Source organism: Tiliqua scincoides, chromosome 9 (assembly GCF_035046505.1).
Source record: "Tiliqua scincoides isolate rTilSci1 chromosome 9, rTilSci1.hap2, whole genome shotgun sequence".
Lineage (NCBI taxonomy): Eukaryota > Metazoa > Chordata > Lepidosauria > Squamata > Scincidae > Tiliqua > Tiliqua scincoides.
This window is the reverse complement of record NC_089829.1, coordinates 19,864,193-19,883,300: the sequence shown is the minus strand read 5'-3', so window position 1 is coordinate 19,883,300 and position 19,108 is coordinate 19,864,193. Positions and strand designations below refer to the sequence as shown.

Below are 19,108 nucleotides of genomic sequence, written 5' to 3'. Positions count from 1 at the left end.
GGGAGGCAAGAGCCACTCCTGAGGTGTCCTCATCATTCCTCCCCCCAGAATCCCCATTCTTCCTGAACCTGCCCAGCGGGCTATTTTTTAGTCATGTTTCCTATAGGCTGGGGGACCTGTCCGTCTCAGGATCAGCGGCCCGCGATTGGCGGCGTCGGACGGCCGTCCTTCGGCGATTGGCTCAGAGAGAGCTGTCAATCGGAGCGGAGGGGCGGGAGTTGCTTCTTTCCCCTGAGGTACTCCGCTTTCTGATTGGCTGTGGCCGGTTGCGCAACCGTTGGTGTCCCGCCCCCTCCGCCCTGAGAGAGAAGTGAGGAGGAGGACGAGAGAGGGAGGAAGAGCCATTACGGGCCTGGTTGGGCCCGCGCGCCTCCTGTTCCCCCGCCCCCGATCGAGCCCGGGACAGGTACGAAGGGGGAGGGGTGGCTCGACTCGCGCGCGTCCCCCCCACAGTGTGGGGGGGCTCGTACAGGCTTCCACCGGTGCTGGCTACCCTCCCCCCAGCAGTGGGAGGGGGGCTGAGGGGAAGGGCTTTTGGGGGGCTCCCCACACCATCGTGGGCAGAGTGGAGGGGTTGGGGTTGCTCGTGGGGGGGTAATGGAAGTGAGTGGGGAGTGGAAAGCGCCCCCCCCCACAGAACTGGAGTGTGGAGTTTCAGTCCCCCTCCACACACACTAAGTAGGAGTAAAGATTGGGACTGGTGTGCAGGAAAGAGGGCTGTGGGGAGGGGGGAGTGTGTGGCCACATCATGACCAGTGTGTGGTGCAGAGTTGTAGGGTATATGTGAACCATATGGAGTGGAAACCCAGTCATTGGGGGTGTGTGGAGTTAATTGTGTCTCTCCCCCCCCCCCACTAGGTGTAAGTAGAAAATGTGGGGCTGGTGTGTAGGAATAGGGTGTGTATGTGTGGGGAACACTCCATAATACTAGTGTGTGAGCAAAAGTTAGGGGGTTTCCAGCTGAAGGGGGTTCATCATGTATGGAGGTTGAGAGCCCCCCCTCTCTCTCGAGAATGGGGCTGGGGGTGGTGGTTAGAACCCCCCTCTCTCTCAAGAGTGGGGGGGGGGGCTGAAGTTCCTCTCTTAAAAATACAAAAAACATCCCCCTCTCCTTTGAGGCTGGTATGGAGGAAAGGGGGTAGGGGAGAGATTGCATCAGACCAGTATTGGAGGTGCACTAGAGTCAAAGTTGCCTATTGAAGGAGGAGGAGATGGGTGCTGGGGGGCGTGTGGCTCATTCCCCCCTTTTGTTGAGGTGTCATGGAGGCAAGGAGTTGAGCGGAGCATGTTCTGTGTCTGTTTCTCTCTTCGAAGTATGATGCAACCTTCAAGCAACTCTAGCCCTGTCCCTGCTGGGATGAGGTCATGTCTTGGCACAAGGGAAATCCCAGGGGGCGGGTAGGCGAGGGTGGGGGGAGAGAAACAGCCAGAGCCAGAGCCTTGGCTTTTGAACCAGTCTGGGAGGGAGAAGAAAGGAGGTGAGGAAAGGAAACTCTGTCCTTGAAGGGGGAAGCGCCCATGTCTCGGACCCATGCCACACTCCCAAGTGTTCTTCCTCCAAGACAGCATTATCTTGTGACACCATGAGCTGCGAAACCTGCTATGTTTTTTGACAGAGAGGTTGCTTTTCTTCTCTCCCCTCCCCCCTCCAAAGAATAGTGGCTTTAAACCTAGCAGGTTAGGGCAGTGTGTTGTGGGAAGCTCTTCAAAAGAAGCAGGATTTAGGGAGAGTGACCCCTCCCACTTTCTGGATGTTGACAAGAGCCAGGGATTTGCTGTTTCTCAGAAGTTGCCCTGCACTTCCAGTCTAGGCTCCCAGTTAAACACAGTCATTTCTGTTGTTTAGAATAGGTAACTGTCATGTTGACAGATCCTGAGAGAGGAGGCTACAGCTGTGCAGCCTGTGTGGAATGTTGAGTTTCTTACGAAAATATTAATGTAGAGGGGGGAAAAAACTCTAATCTCAATCACAAGTATCTGCCAAGGTGGAAATACCTCTAGCTCTAAGTAGGAGAAACTTTAAGACTACCTGGCATGTATTCTAGGATTTTTGAAACTCCTTGGCTCTACACTTGTTGCTGTTTCTGTCATGGAATCTGTAATCTTTGTTCATTGGAGTGGTGTTTGGGGCAGATAAAATAAGTGCCCAGTAAAATAAATCCGTTATGGGTTTACATGTTCTCTGAGAAGGGTTCTGGTTGTCCCCAGGAAATGTTCTTAGACATTGACATTTTGTACATACTGAAGTGCAGCTTTTTAAAATCTGTTAGATGTCCTGTCATCCAGGATACTGTGTTCTTGTTTTTTTATTTACCTATTTGAGAATGGACTATGAAGCCATTTGTAATAGGAATGCTCACCTTTTAAATCTGAGGGGGCATCTGATTCTTTAGTGCAGGGGTCCCCAAACAGGCCACATCTGGTCCACCCAACACAGTTTGACCAGTGGCTTCATAATTAAGTGCTCTGCACCACACGTCTTCCTGCTTGATGAAACAAGTACTGGGCTTGGTTTCTCTCAGAGGGCCATGCTGAAAGAGGGAGACAGCAAGCAACTCTGCAGCTGCAAACATTTATATTATTGTGAAAATCCATAGTTATGTATGTGTTTTTCTATAATTGAGCTTCTTTGGATCACCAAAAGAGCCATGCTAAATGTGACCCTGGCAGTTGACAGTTTGGCAACCTTTACTCTAGGCAGCAACGAAGGGCTTCACAAGTTTGGAGCATGTGTACGTGGGCATTGTATGCAAATGTCTCTACGAGTTTGATCTCTTGGAATTTGATTGTAAGATTTAAAGAGTGCAATATAGATTTCTTCCAGTGTTTTAAATTCTAAGCCAGAGTTTGTCAGTCTGAGGGTCGTGACCTCCCTAGGGCAGGTGTTCCCAAACTTCTTTTGGAACGCTATTCCCTTAAGAAGGGTAGGGAAGGGACCCAATCGGGGATCTGTAGTGCCATTACAGCAGCACTTCTGGGTTTTGCTGCCGCCACACACATAAGTAAAAAACAGGTTTTTTGAGTGTGACCCTGATAGGGGACCTTCTCTTGGGACTGGACAGGGGAAGTGTCTCTGGTCCTCCTGAACCGCTTGGCAGCATTTGACAACGTTGACCATGATGTGTTTCTGTTTACCTAGGGTAAGCCACAGGGCTCTATTGTGCCCCCCATGTTGTTCAATATTTACATGAGCAATATTTACTTCTCTCAGAAGTTATCAGGGGATTTGAGATTGATTGTCACCAATATGCAGATGATACCCAGCTCTCTATCTGCATTCCATCTAATGGTTGTTGAGAGACTTGATGAGGATGAACAAGTTGAAAGTTAATCTGAATAAAACAAAGGTGCTGTTGGTCCTGAGACGTGTGGGATGGGGCAGTAGGAGGGTGGGGAGGGTGTTGAATGGGGTGGGTGGAATGGGGCAGTGATAGGGGTGGGCGAATTGGGCCTAGGAATGGGGTGGGATCAGCTGCAGAGGTGCACGCCAAATCCTGATCAACTTCCTGGGACTGATCCACTTGCATAGTTCAACTCAAACCTGTGCCAGCGATATCACTGGCACATATTCGAGTTTATCCATTCCGGCTGCTGGTGCTTACCATGGAGCAAGGGGACAAATGTCCTGAGCAGACCTCCAGCAGCCAAAACTCCCCTGTAGTACGCAGTAGAAACTATTTCTGTGCTACTGCATCACTGTGTGGGGAGTGCACTAATTGCCAGCTGGTGTGCCAATGGTGTCCATATATGAGACAGTGAAACCTGACTGTAACAATCCATGCATTGGTGAGATCAGCTCTACTGTAATGCACAAAGTGAGTTGGTGGTTAGTGACCATCCAGAAACTACAATTAGTGCAAAATATGGCTAAGTGCAGAATGAGCAGAGCCAGGCAATTTGACTCTGTCAGGCTGCTGCTATTGCAACTGCACTGGCTGGTGGTCTGTTTTTGGGTGGAATGCAAGGTACTGGTACTGACCTTTGAAGCCTTACATGGTGTAGGGCTAGGGTACCTGAAGGACTGCCCCCCATTGGAAATAACCTATCAAAACTATCTGGTGCAGTTCTTCTGCAGATGCAGCCATTAACTGAAGCTCATTTGGGAGTGACCAGTTTTGGGGGGAGGGAGGGGGCTTTTCTGTAATGGAACATGGGTGTGGACTTCTCTCTCTTGAACTGAAATCTTCTCCCTCCTTATCCATGTTCTGGCAGGGTTTGAAGGCCCTGCTTTTCCGATCTGCTTTTTTATGTTCTGTTGTGAAGCCTGTCTTTTTTATTGATGGTCCGTGATTGTTTTGATTACTGAATGGTTTTTGTTGGTGTTGATATTGGACATTTCTTTTTTAGAGAGAAAAGGTGGGATATAAATTTATTTGAATTTTTAAAAAAACCATATCCCAACCCAGGGCCAGAGATATGGCATCAGCATAGGGATTGGGGGTAGGGATGGAAAGAGTAATACTGTGAGTAGAGAGATAATGGAGACAATTATTTGTACTATTTCCAGGTTGTGGTAGTGAGGTTTATGCATATGAAGTGGACAGTGTTGAGCTTTCCACAGTCTAGAAATTTCAGTTCAGTTGTGTGGTTGCTGATGCCCATGTTCCCCTCTGCCACCTTCTCTTTGTTATGAAATCCACTGTATGCAATCTCCATTGAGCATCCAGTGTATTCTGTTGCAATAGTGATTAGTGGGACAAACCTTTCTTATTGAAAACTTTGAAATTGCATTTTTGAGTGGTTCCAGAAATGTCTCCGAACAAAAAAAAGCCTACAACCTGTATTTGCTGATTTTGGCAGGAAAAATAAATTTCCCTACTCTTCAGTCTGTAATATCAAAAAACCTTTGCATAAGTTATGAGTAGCAACTCTTAGGCTTGTGAGTATCCTGTTGTTTAGTTAGCTTCCTGCCTTTATGTTCCACCTGCCCACCCACCTCTTCATTGCATGCATAGTGTTGGGTACTGGCTCATTACTGTTGTAATGAGGGATAGCCACATGCTGCATTCAGGTCACAATTTCCCCTGGAGAAGTGGGTCTGGTTTTCACTTCTGACAAAGAGCACTTCATTTAAGGTGATGGGCTGTAGAACATGTAGCTGTAGAACATGTACCCTGTATAAGGTCTCCATGTTGGTCCCTGCATCTCCAGGTTGGACCAGGAAGTGCCGGAGAGCTATAGCCAATCATTGTAGACAGTATTGAGGAGTGACTTGCTCTAGTTGTACAATCCTAGGCATGTTTACTTAGAAGTAAGTTCTGTTTTGTTCACTGGGACTTACTCTGTTAACTGCATAGGATTGTACTGTAAGGCTGCTTCATGTGCCTTCCCTTCATTTGGAAAAGGGAAGGAAAAGAGAGGGGGGAAAAGTCTGACATTTTAATTTCATGAACTAAACATGTGAGTAGTCTAGTTCTGGAGAGAGGCAGTGCACAGTGCCTGAGCAAAAGGATAGGGAGACACATACTAAATCTGAGGCTCTCAAACTGGTGCCTCAGCCCCTGGCCACTCAAGGGGCAGGGGAAGGCTGTAACGTGATCCTGAGGATCCTGTTGCTACTGGGCAGGTGAAGGTTTTTTTTTTTTTTTTTTACTCCCAGGGCTACTGAAAATAAGCAATTGCAAACCACTTCTGATTTGCTATTGTGAAACCAAAGTGGTTTGCGATCACTTATATTAGTTTTTTAAGACTTGGGGAGCCCTGTGGAGGGCTGTGCAGGGCTCCCCACACCTCCTGGACATTGCAGCAGTCCATTGTGAGTTTAAAAAAAACAAAACCCTTTGCCTCCCCTTTTAGAGACGCAATCTTGGGGATTATGTCGTTGCCTTCACCCTCTGCAAAAACGTACCTTGGGAGTTTTACTACTGAGAAGTTTGAGAACCTCTGTACTAAATATTCCTAAAGTGATGTGGGTGGTAAGTTATAGCACTTGTCATAGCCTGCTGCTGCTACTGCTCCTGTAGCAATATTCCACAGTGCTCACAAATGCAAGTGTGGGTGGTGGTGAGCATCACAAAGAGCCAGCAATAAAATTTAGCTGGTTCAAAACTTAGAATTCCCCATACAACTAGTAGGCTTCTTGGTCAGTGTTATAGATGTGCCCTGCAAATTAGACATGCATGCGATGCTTCAACACAAAGCATCTTTTACTTGCTAACCTTAAATGTCATGTTGAGTTAATGCTCTTTAGAACTTCTCTTGCTCTTACTGCTTGATGCTGAAGCGCTGAGGTAGGGTGACCATGCTGGCTGTCAAGGGCAGGGTTACTCTTCCTTGTTCCTTATTTCAAAATTGTTCTAAACTTTAGCATTCAATCTGCATTTGAGTGTTTCTTGGTATTGATATAGAATAGACTATTGTTTTTCTCATGTGCAACATGGGGTGGGGGTTATTCTCTTGTGTCTCCCCCCAAGGGGTTTGGAATTGTTCAAAAACATGTTCATTGTTAGGTGGGTTAAGCAGTCTTGCTTAGGTAACTTTGAGGCTTCCCCTACTTTCAGTACTTTCTACATGAAAAGGGCTGTAAAAAATACTGCTGCAATTTTGTGAGAAACAAATGGTAATATGACTGTAAATGATACTCTAACATTGTCTAAAACAGTGGTTCTCACACTTTTAGCACCAGGATCCACCTTTTAGAATGAGAATCTGTTGGGACCCACCAGAAGTGGTCATGACCGGAAGTGACATCATCAAGCAGAAAATTATTTAGCAATCCTAGGCTACAATCCTAGGCTATAATCCTACCCACACTTACTCAGGAGTAAGTCTCATTGTCTATCATTGTTAAAAGCATATACAACGTAGCTGTCCAAAGTACAGGTCTGTAACAGTTCCCCAAATGCAGTCACATACCATGATAGCATCAAGTCTAAGATGTTAAAAAGAAAATACTGAAATGAATGGGGACCCACCTGAAATTGGTTTGCAACCCACCTTGTGGGTTCTGACCCACAGTTTGAGAAACACTGGTCTAAAAGTTGCAAATGATCATAATGTTGTCCTTCTGTGATGAATGAGGAAGCAACTTGTTATCTGCTGCTAGTATTTCCTTGCAAAAACTGCCTATGTTCCTGTGGCTCTTTCTAGGAGGTTACCAACACAATAACCCAAAGGTAACAAATGTAACTTGAGCAAGAGGAAATGAAAGCTCACCAGGAGGTGAGCGAGCAGGTAGGTAGCACTTTTAAAGAGAGGCACTTTTATTGAAGCCAGACCCATGTATTGTGGCAAACCTTTGATAGATTCTGGCCCACAGCATTACTGCCGCAATAAATTTGTTCCTTTTTAAGGTGCCACAAGCCTGTTGTGTTTGCTGCAGTAGATTAAGGGTACAGTCCTATACACAACTGGGAATAAGTCCCTTTGAACTCAGTGGGATTTAGTAGACATACATATGATTGTGCTTAAACACAATAACTCCTCTGGCAGAAGGTGGTGTAATATTTTTCTTTGCTCATTTTAGACTTGAAAAGCTTCTGTAGAGATAAGGACCAGAATTTTTCATAGCAGTCTTATGATGGCAGACTAACATCTGCCTCTCCCTGCAAGGTTGAACCTGAATGGTTTCCATGGGGATAGTGCCTTGGGGAAAACCTTCCTGTATTGTATGACCACACCTCATAGACACATGCTTTTTCTTTTCCATTTGTTGCTTCAAAGGATGAAGAAGCTCACTGTTTGTCTGTGGGTATCCTGTAACTGCTGCACTGTTACTTGCTGATGTGTTAAACATCTTGGGCTTGCCTTTAAATTGTCAGTTTCAACAAGAAAATACAACTTCCTTCACCCAAGCCAGAAGAAAAAGTTGTTTCTGTGGTTTGTCCCATGTAACATTAATATTTTTGGATGACCACTCCCTACTTGTAGACTCCATTGTAGTAGCTTCCTTTGGGTTAAAGCTAATGCTTTAGTGTTGTCTGTCAGGTCTTCAAAAAGGTCTGTGTACGGACTTAATTTGTTTAATTTGCTATGGTTAGATTTCTCATTTCCAGGACATACCTTCTTTGTTGCATTATTGCAAACCCGTATATGTGTCATTGTCTGCTAAGGTGGCATATTTTGAAGTGGCAATTCTCATATTTTGTAGGGGGAGAGAAACTGTCTCTATTCATCTCAGTGTAGTGTCTTTAAGTGGCTGTTTGCTGATGTATGTATTGTGGATCCTTTTTAGATGTGAGAAGAGAAATCTTTTTTTTCTTCATTTGCCATGTAAATTGCTTTGTGAATTTTTGTTGTATGGTGGCATATAAATATTTATAAAAATATTTTGCAACTTTGCAGAGTATAATGCAGACAGGAGCTGGGCAATGCTACCCCAGCCAAGGGCTAGACCAGAACTGAAACAAATATTTGCAGATCATCAAAATATCCCATTTTGAATATGAAATTTGAAGGGAGAGATCTTTACTCTTATTTTCAAGCTGTTTGGCCAGGTTGCAGATATGAAACCGGTTCTATTCTATCCTAACAAGTAAAAAAAGTTAAATGCGAATACATGCAATCTATATAGGATGTTTCAAGTGTTCAGAGAGCTTCTTAGTATTAATCACTTCTCTGGGAAGGAAGGGATGGCATTCCTACTGCTGGGATACCCCTCCTGGGAGGCAGAATCCGAACCTTGTCTGGAACGCTTAGCAGTTTGTGTGGACAATGCACTTGAGATTTGAATGCCAGTGGGAACCATCTTTGTTAAGGCTTGATGTGGAGAGGTGCCAACAAGATGACTGTTGTGGTTGAGGCTGTATGAAATAAAAGTAACTGGATCTGATGCACAGGCACAGGTTGGGATAATGGATGAATGCTGAGATTATGGTCATGCACTTTGTAAACACTGGCGCTGTTGGTATGCTGAAAGGGAGCACATGGCATTGTTTTTTAGAAGGCAGCCTGGTGATACAGTCCAACACTGAAAGAATCTCAATGTGAAAATAATGGATGATGCTATCCTTCCTGATAACCAGATCACACAATGATCTGCTGTAATGTTTCTAAAGCGTGTGCAACAAGACTTTAGATCAGTGGTTCTCAAACTTTTAGAATCAGGACTCACTTTTTAGAATGAGAATCTGTCAGGACTGTCCAAAAGTGACATCATCAAGCAGGAAAAGTTTTAACAATTCTTGGCTGCAATCCTACCCGCACTTACCCAGGAATAAGTCCCATTTACTATCATTGTTAAAAGTATGTACATAGTAGCCTGTTAAAAGTGCAGATCTGTCATATTTCTTCAAATGCAGTCACATACCATGGTAGCATCAAGTCTAATATATTAAAAATAAAATATTGAAATGAATGGGGGCCCACCTGAAATTGGCTCGCAACCTACCTAGTGGGTCCTGATCCACAGTTTGAGAAACACTGTCTTAGGTTCATTCCAAATCAGAACCATGCTATGAGATCCCAAGGTGTTTTGGGTAGAAGTCTCTGAGACAAACAGGAATACAGCATTTAGATAGGGTGGAAAATTTATTTATTTCAATATTTATATACTGCCTTTCTAAATAGATTCAGGTTGAACATAAATCCATTTTTAGTGAGATTTTCACAGGTATTATTCCATGAGACAATCTCCTAGAACAGGGGTGCTCACACTTTTTTGGCTTGACAGCTACTTTGAAACCCAGCAAGGCCTGGAGATCTACCAGAGTTTTTTTATAATGTTCGCGCCATCATAACATATAACATTTATGTGTACAATGTATGTTGGTGTACCTTGCATAACTGCATGAGCCAATATTGCACAACACCATAATTAACTATAAACATTTTTTGTAATTACTTGAGTTTACTTTGATGACTTGCACTGAAGTGAATGAGCCAAGGATGCATAGTCCGGACAGTAGCTGCTGACAGCCAGCCTCAAGCACACTTCCAAATGTTCATCAGTCCTGGTGGAACAGTACTTGGACTTAATGATCTTCATGTAGGAAAAGGCTGACTCACATAAATAAGTGGAGCCCTTCCTGCCTCAGGTGCTCTTATATCAATGAGGGCCCTATTGCCTTCAAGTGGCTGCAGCTGTGCAGCACACTCTGCTGGATGCCCAGGCCTTACCCTTAAAGGGGCCACTGCTGACACCACATCTGCCTCCTCACCAGATCTTCCTCGATTCCAATACAAGTGGGGGGGGGGAGCAGATCTCTATACAGACCAGTGCAAAAACGGGAAAGGTGTGGGGGAGGGAAGATCTCTATCTAGATATCATAGCAAGACCAGTGCAAAACCCCTTGCACACAGAAGCAACAGATGGAAGTTGGGGGGGGGCAGATCTCCATACATACCAGTGCAAAAACAGGGGAAAGGTGTGGGGGAGCGAAGATCTCTATATAGACATCACAGCAAGACCAGTGCAAAGCCCCTTGCACACAGAACCAACAGATAGAAGTTGGGGGGGGGGCAAATCTCCATACATACCAGTGCAAAAACAGGGGAAAGGTAAGTCAGCCCCAGTAGAGTCAACGGGGCTCACTCCCAGGGATGCGTGGACGGGAGAGAAGCCTGCCAGCGTCTCCTCTCCAGGTCTACTCACGAGTCAGCCCCAGTAGAGTCAACGGAGCTCACTCCCAGGGATGCGTGGACGGGAGAGAAGCCTGCGATCGACTCATTTTGCCTTGCGATTGACCGGTGGATCGCAATCGACGTATTGAGCACCCCTGTCCTAGAACCTCCATTTCTTCAGATGTTTCCCTGCATAGTGCAGTTGTCATCCTGCAACCAAGTTTGAGAGCAGTTTCTCAAGGATGTTATCAGTTCTGCCAGCTGACTGCTCTGCGCATACCCTGCGGCCTTGGTCTCCCATCCAAGTAACCAAGTAACCAAGTTAAAGTACTTAGCTTTATCAGGCAAGGTGACAGCTCAATCTCCAGACCATACCTCCTGCCTCTTAGATGCATTCAGTTTTCAGGAACTTAATTCCATTGGCATCAGATTCTTTAAATTTTTTTTTGGCAGTAAATCCGTGGTATGCTCAAATTCTGAAGCTTCTGATCTTGTTCACATAGTGAGCAGTAAATATATGTAAATGGAGAGACGCTTTCACCCATTTCTGCTCAGACTTTTTATCCCTGTTGAATATATGCAGTGTTGGGCAGAAATTAACAGTATTTATATACCGCTTTTCAACTAAAAGTTCACAAAGCGGTTTACAGAGAAAAATAAAAAAACTAAATGGCTCCCTGTCCCAAAAGGCCTCACAATCTAAAAAGATGCAAAAGAACACCAGCAGACAGCCACTAGAACAGACAGTGCTGGGGTGAGGTGGGCCAGTTACTCTCCCCCTGCTAAAAAAAGGAGCACCCACTTGAAAAAGTGCCTCTTACCCAATTAGCAGGGATATGAAATGGCTTATGTATGAAGATGGTAGGTGCTGAGACCAGTGAGGCATTGCATCTTCAGATTGCTTAGAAAGAGAGGAAAGACAGAGACATGCTAGGTTTTTGATACCAACTTGGTATCAAAACCCATACTGTCTGTAAGTAGAGAAGTATATACTGAGTCTTGAGCTGGGTATCACCAAGGTGCCTTGGTGTCCATTCAGTGAAGTTTAGGCACCAAAGCTATATCTCAGTACCGAGAATATTAGTTGCCTTTAAGTTATGAGCCTGGTACCAAAGCTTAATTGCAATGAGTTGAACTCTCTATACTGAAATAAATACTGAGGTAGCTGCTATGTATTGAGGTTTTGGGCTGTTGGTATCGAGGAAACTAAGTTTGAAGACCATTGCTTGGCAAGCAGCTAAGACTGCTTAGGAATTGGAAACTAGGTACTAAGATTAAAATGAGGTAATAAAATGTTGAACTTTCCGTACTGAAGGAACTTAGCATGAAGTTTTTGGTTCTGTGTTCAAACTTGGGCTACTTATCAGTTGAGATATAGGTACTGAAGTATAAGTATTGTGGTTTTGGGCTGTCCATATCAAAGAGACCTCTTTATTGAGACCATTTCTCAGTATTGAGGTTGAGGGTATTCAGCCCACATCTTACGCAAGGGTTATGTTCTAAGCTTGGCACATAAAGCTGTAATAGCATATAGCTGAAATGCTCTTAAATATAACACATTCTGTCTCTTTAAGAACTAAAGCACAGCATGCCAGACGAGGGGGGTGCAGGCATGTGTACTAGAATTCACGCAAGTCAAATCATGCATAAGATGCAGGCAGTCTGTAGTTCTGAACTGAAAGCTAGGTATTGTGACTGGAACTAGTTACCCATGTCTTGAACTCTTCATACTGAAGAAGCTAGAGTCCTTAGCTTGCTATCCAAGCTTGGAGTGTTCAGAGTGAAAGCTAGGTACCAGGGTTAAAGGTAAGTACTGAGGTGTTGACTCTGTCCATTTTGTTGTAGGTCATAGTATAGTGTTAAATATAAAGTCTGAATTGCAACCAACTGGTTAGGGAATGAAGCCTTTTAGGAAGTTCTGAATCAGAAGGCTATGTAAGTGTTGGTGTCTGCCTTGATGGCACGCTGTCTTTTAAGCTGACATTTCTGTCATGGCAGTCTTATGAGTTGAGGCAGTCCTAATGGTCTCCTGTGAGTAGAGAACCTGAAACCCCTTAAGAGACCCGAGTCAAGGATTCATGATTCCTAAATGAATCTGAATACTGCTATCCCACTCCAGTGAGATAGAACCAGTTTAATTAGCTTCTGTATGAAAGGCTAATGCCCTACACTTGACTTCATGCTCTGTGTGAGTTTGGGTACCAAAACACTTTTCAGGATGGATTCTGTGTAAGCATCTTCAGTAGGTACCAGCTTGCATGAGTATGAAAATTGGTATTGTGGTTTGTGTTCTGAAAATAATTTTACAGATAAGAGTAGAGAGGTAGAAATATTCTTCCCCTTTTGGTTGGTCTTCCTGTACTTTCAAGAGTAGTGAAACAAAATAAAGGGAAAAAAGCAGAGGTAAGAAGGTTGTTTTCTATGTAAAGGTTCATCTGCTTGCCATGTGGCAGAGCAGGGAACAGTATTCAATTTTAACTACCAACACCAAAACTGATTGATAGTAAAAACAGAACAATCGTTTTTTCTTTCTGCTGAAAAGCAACTGAATAGGGTGCTTCGTGTGCATAGATTGTGATGTGCACAGGTTTCCCCTACTTGAGAGCAGGGGCAGAATGTTTGTCAGGTCAGTGCTCTTGGGGTCAGTTCTGCATGTGTGCAGAATTCCTGTGTGCGACTGCATAGAGATCATGAAGAAGCTGGAGGGGCTGGTTTACATTGCTGTTATGGACAGCTGGAAGACATGATGCCTCTGGGCATTCATAAGCTGCTTTTCATACATGAGGAACAATAGTGAGATCCTTGGTATCCTAAGAAGGGATTTCCAGGTAGGTTTTTGAGTCCAGCCGCCTCTCATGTTAAAGGTCCCTTTTATATTAGCGATGTGGTGCTGAAGCTATGTTTGGTACATGCAGAGCTGGGTCTTTTAGGGAAGTTGGAAAAGCAGGGTGCTCATAACTCCCCCTCCCATTTGAAGATGGTAGCTTCCTTGTTTTTTGAGACTTGTGTCTCTAGTTTTCATTTAGGACAAAATGACGGATGTATATGAAAACAGAGCAAAAGTTAGACAGTAAGACCAGTTGCCAAGGTTGTGAAACTGGAAGCATTCAAAACCTGGCTAGACATTGGTCCACAAGGGATCCCTTTGTGAGAGCTGAGTGTATCCAGGCATGTTGCAGAGAAGTTGCCTAAGAATGAGGCAATATGGGGGATTAAACAGCTGTAAAAATGGTGTTTGAAAACACCCAGTAACAAACAGTAGGGAAAAATGTGTGTTTTTTTTAATTGGAGATATGTTTGAGACTAGACTTGTAATTCTGACGCTAATGATATATGAACACCATATTCTTAAACATGTGTACACAGCTGCATGCTATGTCAAAATCAAGTCATATCTTTATCATTATAACTATCTCTTTGACCTGTTCAAGCATGCATGTTTATTAATATCCCAAATCATCAAAGCATTTTTTAACAGCAAATATCTGTTGTTCTCATCCAAAGTGACAACTATATGTAGGGCATATGGTCATGTGTGAACTTATACATTTAGGTATTTCTTGGGTATAGAAATACGGTGACATGAAGAATCCAGTCTTATTTAGTTGGTAGTATTTTTGGTTAGGCTGACTACAGGCCTTTTCAGCTCACTCGCCCCTGGTGCTGTGGAATATATAGCATTAATGGTACAAATTACAATAGGGAATCCTTGTGCAGTGGCAGGGGATGGGTAGCCCAGGGGTGTCACTTGCATCATCCCAGGGGCCACACCAGATTCATTTCACCTGCTGAAGAGCAATGGTCCGAGTTCCATGGTCGACCTCCCGTCCCCTCCAGACGTTATCAGAGCTCTACTCTGGTCACATCCAGAGTGTGTTCTGAGGGCTGAGGAGGCCTTGTACTAACTCCTGGCCCTCAGAACGTCATTCAGAAACCTTGGAAGGCCTTAAAATGTCACTTCTGGTTTTTCTGGAGCATAGCTATGATCAGAAGGGGCAGGATGTTGGCCCTGGATCTCTGCGGGCCATATGAAGAGATTCTGTAGGCTGTATGCAGCCTGCGGGCCATATGTTTGACACTGCCTGGGTTAGCCATTTTACTGTTGGATTGGATAAAACTTTTTTGTTTTAAAATGGGGGTGGGGCTTGTAAAGGGGTATGACACTCTTAAATATCTGTTTTTAAATTTCACAGTATGGTAGGTCACTGTTGTAGGAGAAAGTGGCTACAAGAATACTTCTGATTCTTGAGTGACATGGTGTGGGAGGGTTGCAACAGTCAAGAGCTTTCAAACATACAAGAATGCTTACAAAAATTTCCCAAATACTACCAGTCTGGTTAGGCCAGGCTGTGGGAGCAGAGGGAGAAGTGTTTGTTATTTATAGGAATTTTACCCTGTATCTCCACTCTTGCCACAGAATGCTCAAGGCAGCTAACATGTGCAAATAACATGTATGCAATAAAGCAGTGATTAAACACCACACACAGGAGGAAGCAAAAATATTAAACTTAAAGGGAAGCCAAATGCTGATGGAAACACACCCACAGACTTTCAACCTAGAGCAGGGGTCTCCAAACTTTTTGGCCAGAGGGCTGCATCAAATATCTGGCATGGTGTCAAGGGCCGGAAAAATAAATTTTAAATATAAAAGTGCCTGTGAAGCATCTGAGGGACGTTTGAGTGATTGCAGACGGCTTACAAACAGGTAGCTTTGCTTGTTTCTTGGAGATCCTTGTCATGCCTTCTGAGCAGGCTCCTTAACTCCAAGCCCAGGAGTGCCTTTATACAGTGAGCAGTATCAAAAGTAGTCTGGCAGCAATTGAAGCAAGGTGCTGTGCTAAGCTGTTTGTGTTGCTTTATGATGGAGCTGCATTTGTTTTGGGTGGGTTTAAAAACTGCAAATACTTTTCTGCAGTTTCAGGCTACAAGAATACTTTTTTAAAGCAATTCAATGCAAATGTTTGATTCTATCGCTTTAAGGGAGGGACAACACACAGTACTACAGAAACACCATGTCTTCAAACAGTGGCATGGCTCAGATTCCCCCCTCCCTTTCTGTCATACTCCAGGGCATCTTCACAAGCACCATTCCCTCAGTTTTACCCCCTGACTTATCCAATGGTTATGGAACATTCCATGATTTTTGGCTGAAAACCTGCCCTTGCCTTATCTGTGAGATTGACTTATAGGCAAATATCTATGGTAGATGAATGAATAAGTGAATGAATGGGCTCAAAGTTCCAAGATTTCTCCAAGCACCAACACCACAGAAATAAAGCACACACTCAAATGGACTCTCATTCCCCCACCCCACAAGCATCTTACTTATATAGATATATATTGATATGTCTACATATACACACAGAAGTAAATACCTCAGAAACAGCACATCACAGGAAACACCCAGAGCATGTTCTGAGAGCCGGCGAGGCTTCCCCAACCCTCAGAAAGCCTTCTAAGACCTTCAGAGGGCCCCAAAAGTCACTTCTGTTTGTTTTTTTAAACCAGGAAATGTTTTCAGGTGTTCTGAGGATTGGGGAGGCTACGCACAGCCTCCCCAGCTGTCAGAACTCCCCTCAGTTGCACTCAGTCGTGTGGGCCAGTGGCCCACAGGGGACCAGAGGCTTGCTGCAGGCTGGATAGAGGTTCTCTGCAGGCTGCATCTGATCCCTGGGCTGGGATTTGGAGATCCCTGACCTACAGTGAAAGAACCATGGGCTGTGAGGTGCAAATGGATCTCCTTTGGCAAGATGTGCCCAAACTTTGTTTATACAAGAATTTTTATCTCTGGCCCCTTTAGCCAAATGGAGCTGGGAGGTGCCTTCTAAGTCTGTTGCAACATGCAGCTTTTTTTTTTTTTAAACTATTAGGATGTTGGGATTGTTTTGGCATCCTTGGTACAATCCTTACTGTGAATTTAGTAATGCCATTTGTCACCTGCCTGGACCTTTTTTTTACATTTTGCAGCCTAGCATATGAGCTAGCCAGGAAGTGAACTGGTTCACTGTAGTCTGTATGGGAAAACTTGCTGCAGAAGAGGCAATAAGCCCAAGAAATTAGGAATGGCACAAAGCATTTGGTTGACTGAACTTGTATGAGAAACCAGTTGTGAGCTAAGCTTGCAAGATGCTACAAATGGTAAGAGACCAGATTATATAAATGTGTTCCTTTTCCTCCTAGATTCCACTTGTGTTAAATTGGTGTGAACTTGTCTAGCAGCATCCTGGAAGTTCAGCAAGTCCCAGTTTCTCTTATAAATCATCCTGTGAGTTTCAAGAAGAGTCTGTCCAAATGAGCAAGACATCCCAGCAGAACACAACTGCAGAAACCAATGGAGTAAGTGTCATCTACACCCAAGCGCACACAAGTGGGTTGCAGCAGGTGCCTCAGCTGGTGCCTGTTGGTCCTGAAGGTGGAGGCAAAGCTGCACCTCCCAGTAAGCAGGGCAAGAAGAATTCCATCATTGACAGAAACAGCGATGAGTATCGCCAGCGCAGGGAGCGTAACAACATGGCAGTTAAAAAGAGCCGCTTGAAAAGCAAGCAGAAGGCCCAGGACACACTCCAGCGGGTCAACCAGCTGAAAGAAGAAAATGAACGCTTGGAGGCCAGAATCAAGCTCCTGACAAAGGAGCTGAGTGTCCTCAAAGACTTGTTTCTTGAGCATGCTCACAACTTCACAGACTCTGTGCAGCCTCTCGCTACAGAAAGCTCTGCAACAAATCCAGATGGCTCCGGACAGTAGATGCAACCTCTTGCTGGAGGGTGGAACAGTGTGGACACAGTCCTCCTTGCGCATGTCAAGCGCTGCACCAGAGAAGGGTCTTCTCTGACCTTTGTAACAACTGTCATTTTGTGATTTTTGGTTTTTTGATAGTAGGCTTAACACTGACGGGTTGATGCAAGTTGTTTATTAACAAGTATTTGTTTTGAATTAAGTGTTAATGTATTTTCTGCTCTGGCATTTTTTACTTAAACAGTCATCAAAATGGACAAACATCCCAAATTACCTTCACTGAAATTAGGGTGTGATGTTTAGTCTTAATAGATGTATAAGGCAGCATTTTTAAAAGTCAATTCTTTAGTACAAGAACTGTCATGTTTATCATGTGGAGGCACTGCCACCCTCACAGGAGGGAATGTGTCTAAGGTGGTGTCTACTTCAGTGTGCATTTTATCACCTGATGACAAAATACTTTTCTTCAGTGATTGTTCTTGTATGCAGATGCGATCAACTAAGTTTTCTTTGATGAATCATCTAGTTTACTAGCTCGTTTAGGGCTGTCATTCATTCAACAGAGGTTTCTTCAATAAGGTGACTAAAACAAGTGTCCACAATGTAGCCAATGGCTTAATTTTAACAAACTGAAAGTTGGTTGAACCAGAGGTCTTTGACAGGTAGGTTGTGGTGGTGCTGCTACTCCCCATTTTGTTTTGAGGCTCAGGCCTGCTGTCTGAATATGCTTTTTCCATGTTTCCCAGTGTTTAGTGTGCCGACTCTTATCTGCCTACTCTGCCACTGCATAATCATAGGGTTGCTCCTTGTACTCTCTCTGTTCACCTTGCTTCCACCCTGGAAGAAAAGAGGCAGAAAGGGTAGGATCCTGGGGCTGACAGCCATATTTTTAGAGTCTGCAGGTCCTTTGTGAGAAATAGTATGAACTGTAATTGATGCCTGCAGAAAGCTGGTTCATAAAGGTCTCCCCAGAAGGGTCACAAAATCAAGCAGATGTGCCTTTCGTAATCCTAAACCTTTGCTCAGTAATGCTGTGAGTGACTTTACATCTGAGAAAGTTGTGACAAATTGTGCATGTCCAGACTTACCTGCTCTCAAGGTAGAAGTAAGTTAGAGGCTCCCTGGGCTCCCACCCCTACAAAGACTTTAGAACCACTGTTCTAAACAAATTGGTCTTATAATAATGGAATACATGCAAATTGTCCTTTTTAGTTTTTCCTTTTGGAGGAAAGGCATTTACTTCAATAACTTTCAAATGTTGGTGATAAATCCCTTTTATACATTTTTGTGCTGTACACAAGTCAACAAAGCAGGGAAGCTGATAGAACCTTAATTTATTTTCTCTTTCAAAATATTTTCACTTATGGTATGCTTGCATATGATTGAATGGACTAGCAAAAATGACTGTTTTATACTTCCCCTTTCCTTACAGTCCTTGTGTTTGTATATGTATTTAGAAGGACTGGGAACAAGAAATTGGTCATGCTGATAGAAAGAAAATAAAAACATACAAAATTTATGCTGACTTGTACTTCTGCAACTCCCCTGTGGTGAATATCAAGACCCGAGTCTGGGATTTGGGAAAGCTGCTGGTGGTCAGCCTGTGTATAACTGGAACAGTGGAGAAAGTGGTGATAGTAGAGATGAGAGTTCAACTGTCTTGGGCATGCAAGAGAGCCTACTTGTAGCCTGCAACACGAAATGCAGGAGAAATCAAAGCTATCTGGCAGCCTACTATTTTGTAGGTCACTGTCATGTTCTTGTGACAGAGTGGTTTTGTCACCTATGAAGCAATCCCTGTCCTACAGGGACAGACCCAAAACTGGTGCTTTGCATGTTATATTGAAGGTTGCACCTACAACCATTGTAATAC

General features: G+C 44.0%; 1 protein-coding gene across 1 annotated transcript; it reads left to right on the top strand.

Annotated features, from left to right (window-relative positions):
* The first annotated feature begins 303 nt into the window (after positions 1-303).
* CEBPG (CCAAT enhancer binding protein gamma) lies at positions 304-18,754 on the top strand. Its single transcript, XM_066637318.1, has 2 exons — positions 304-406; positions 16,681-18,754. Exon 2 carries the CDS (start codon positions 16,792-16,794, stop codon positions 17,242-17,244), a length of 453 nt encoding a protein of 150 aa, XP_066493415.1. The 5' UTR covers positions 304-406; positions 16,681-16,791; the 3' UTR covers positions 17,245-18,754.
* The last annotated feature ends 354 nt before the right edge of the window (positions 18,755-19,108 follow it).

Coding starts and splice junctions, on each gene's coding strand:
- CEBPG (XM_066637318.1), top strand. CDS start 16,792: ATGAGCAAGACATCCCAGCAGAACACAACTGCAGAAACCAATGGAGTA.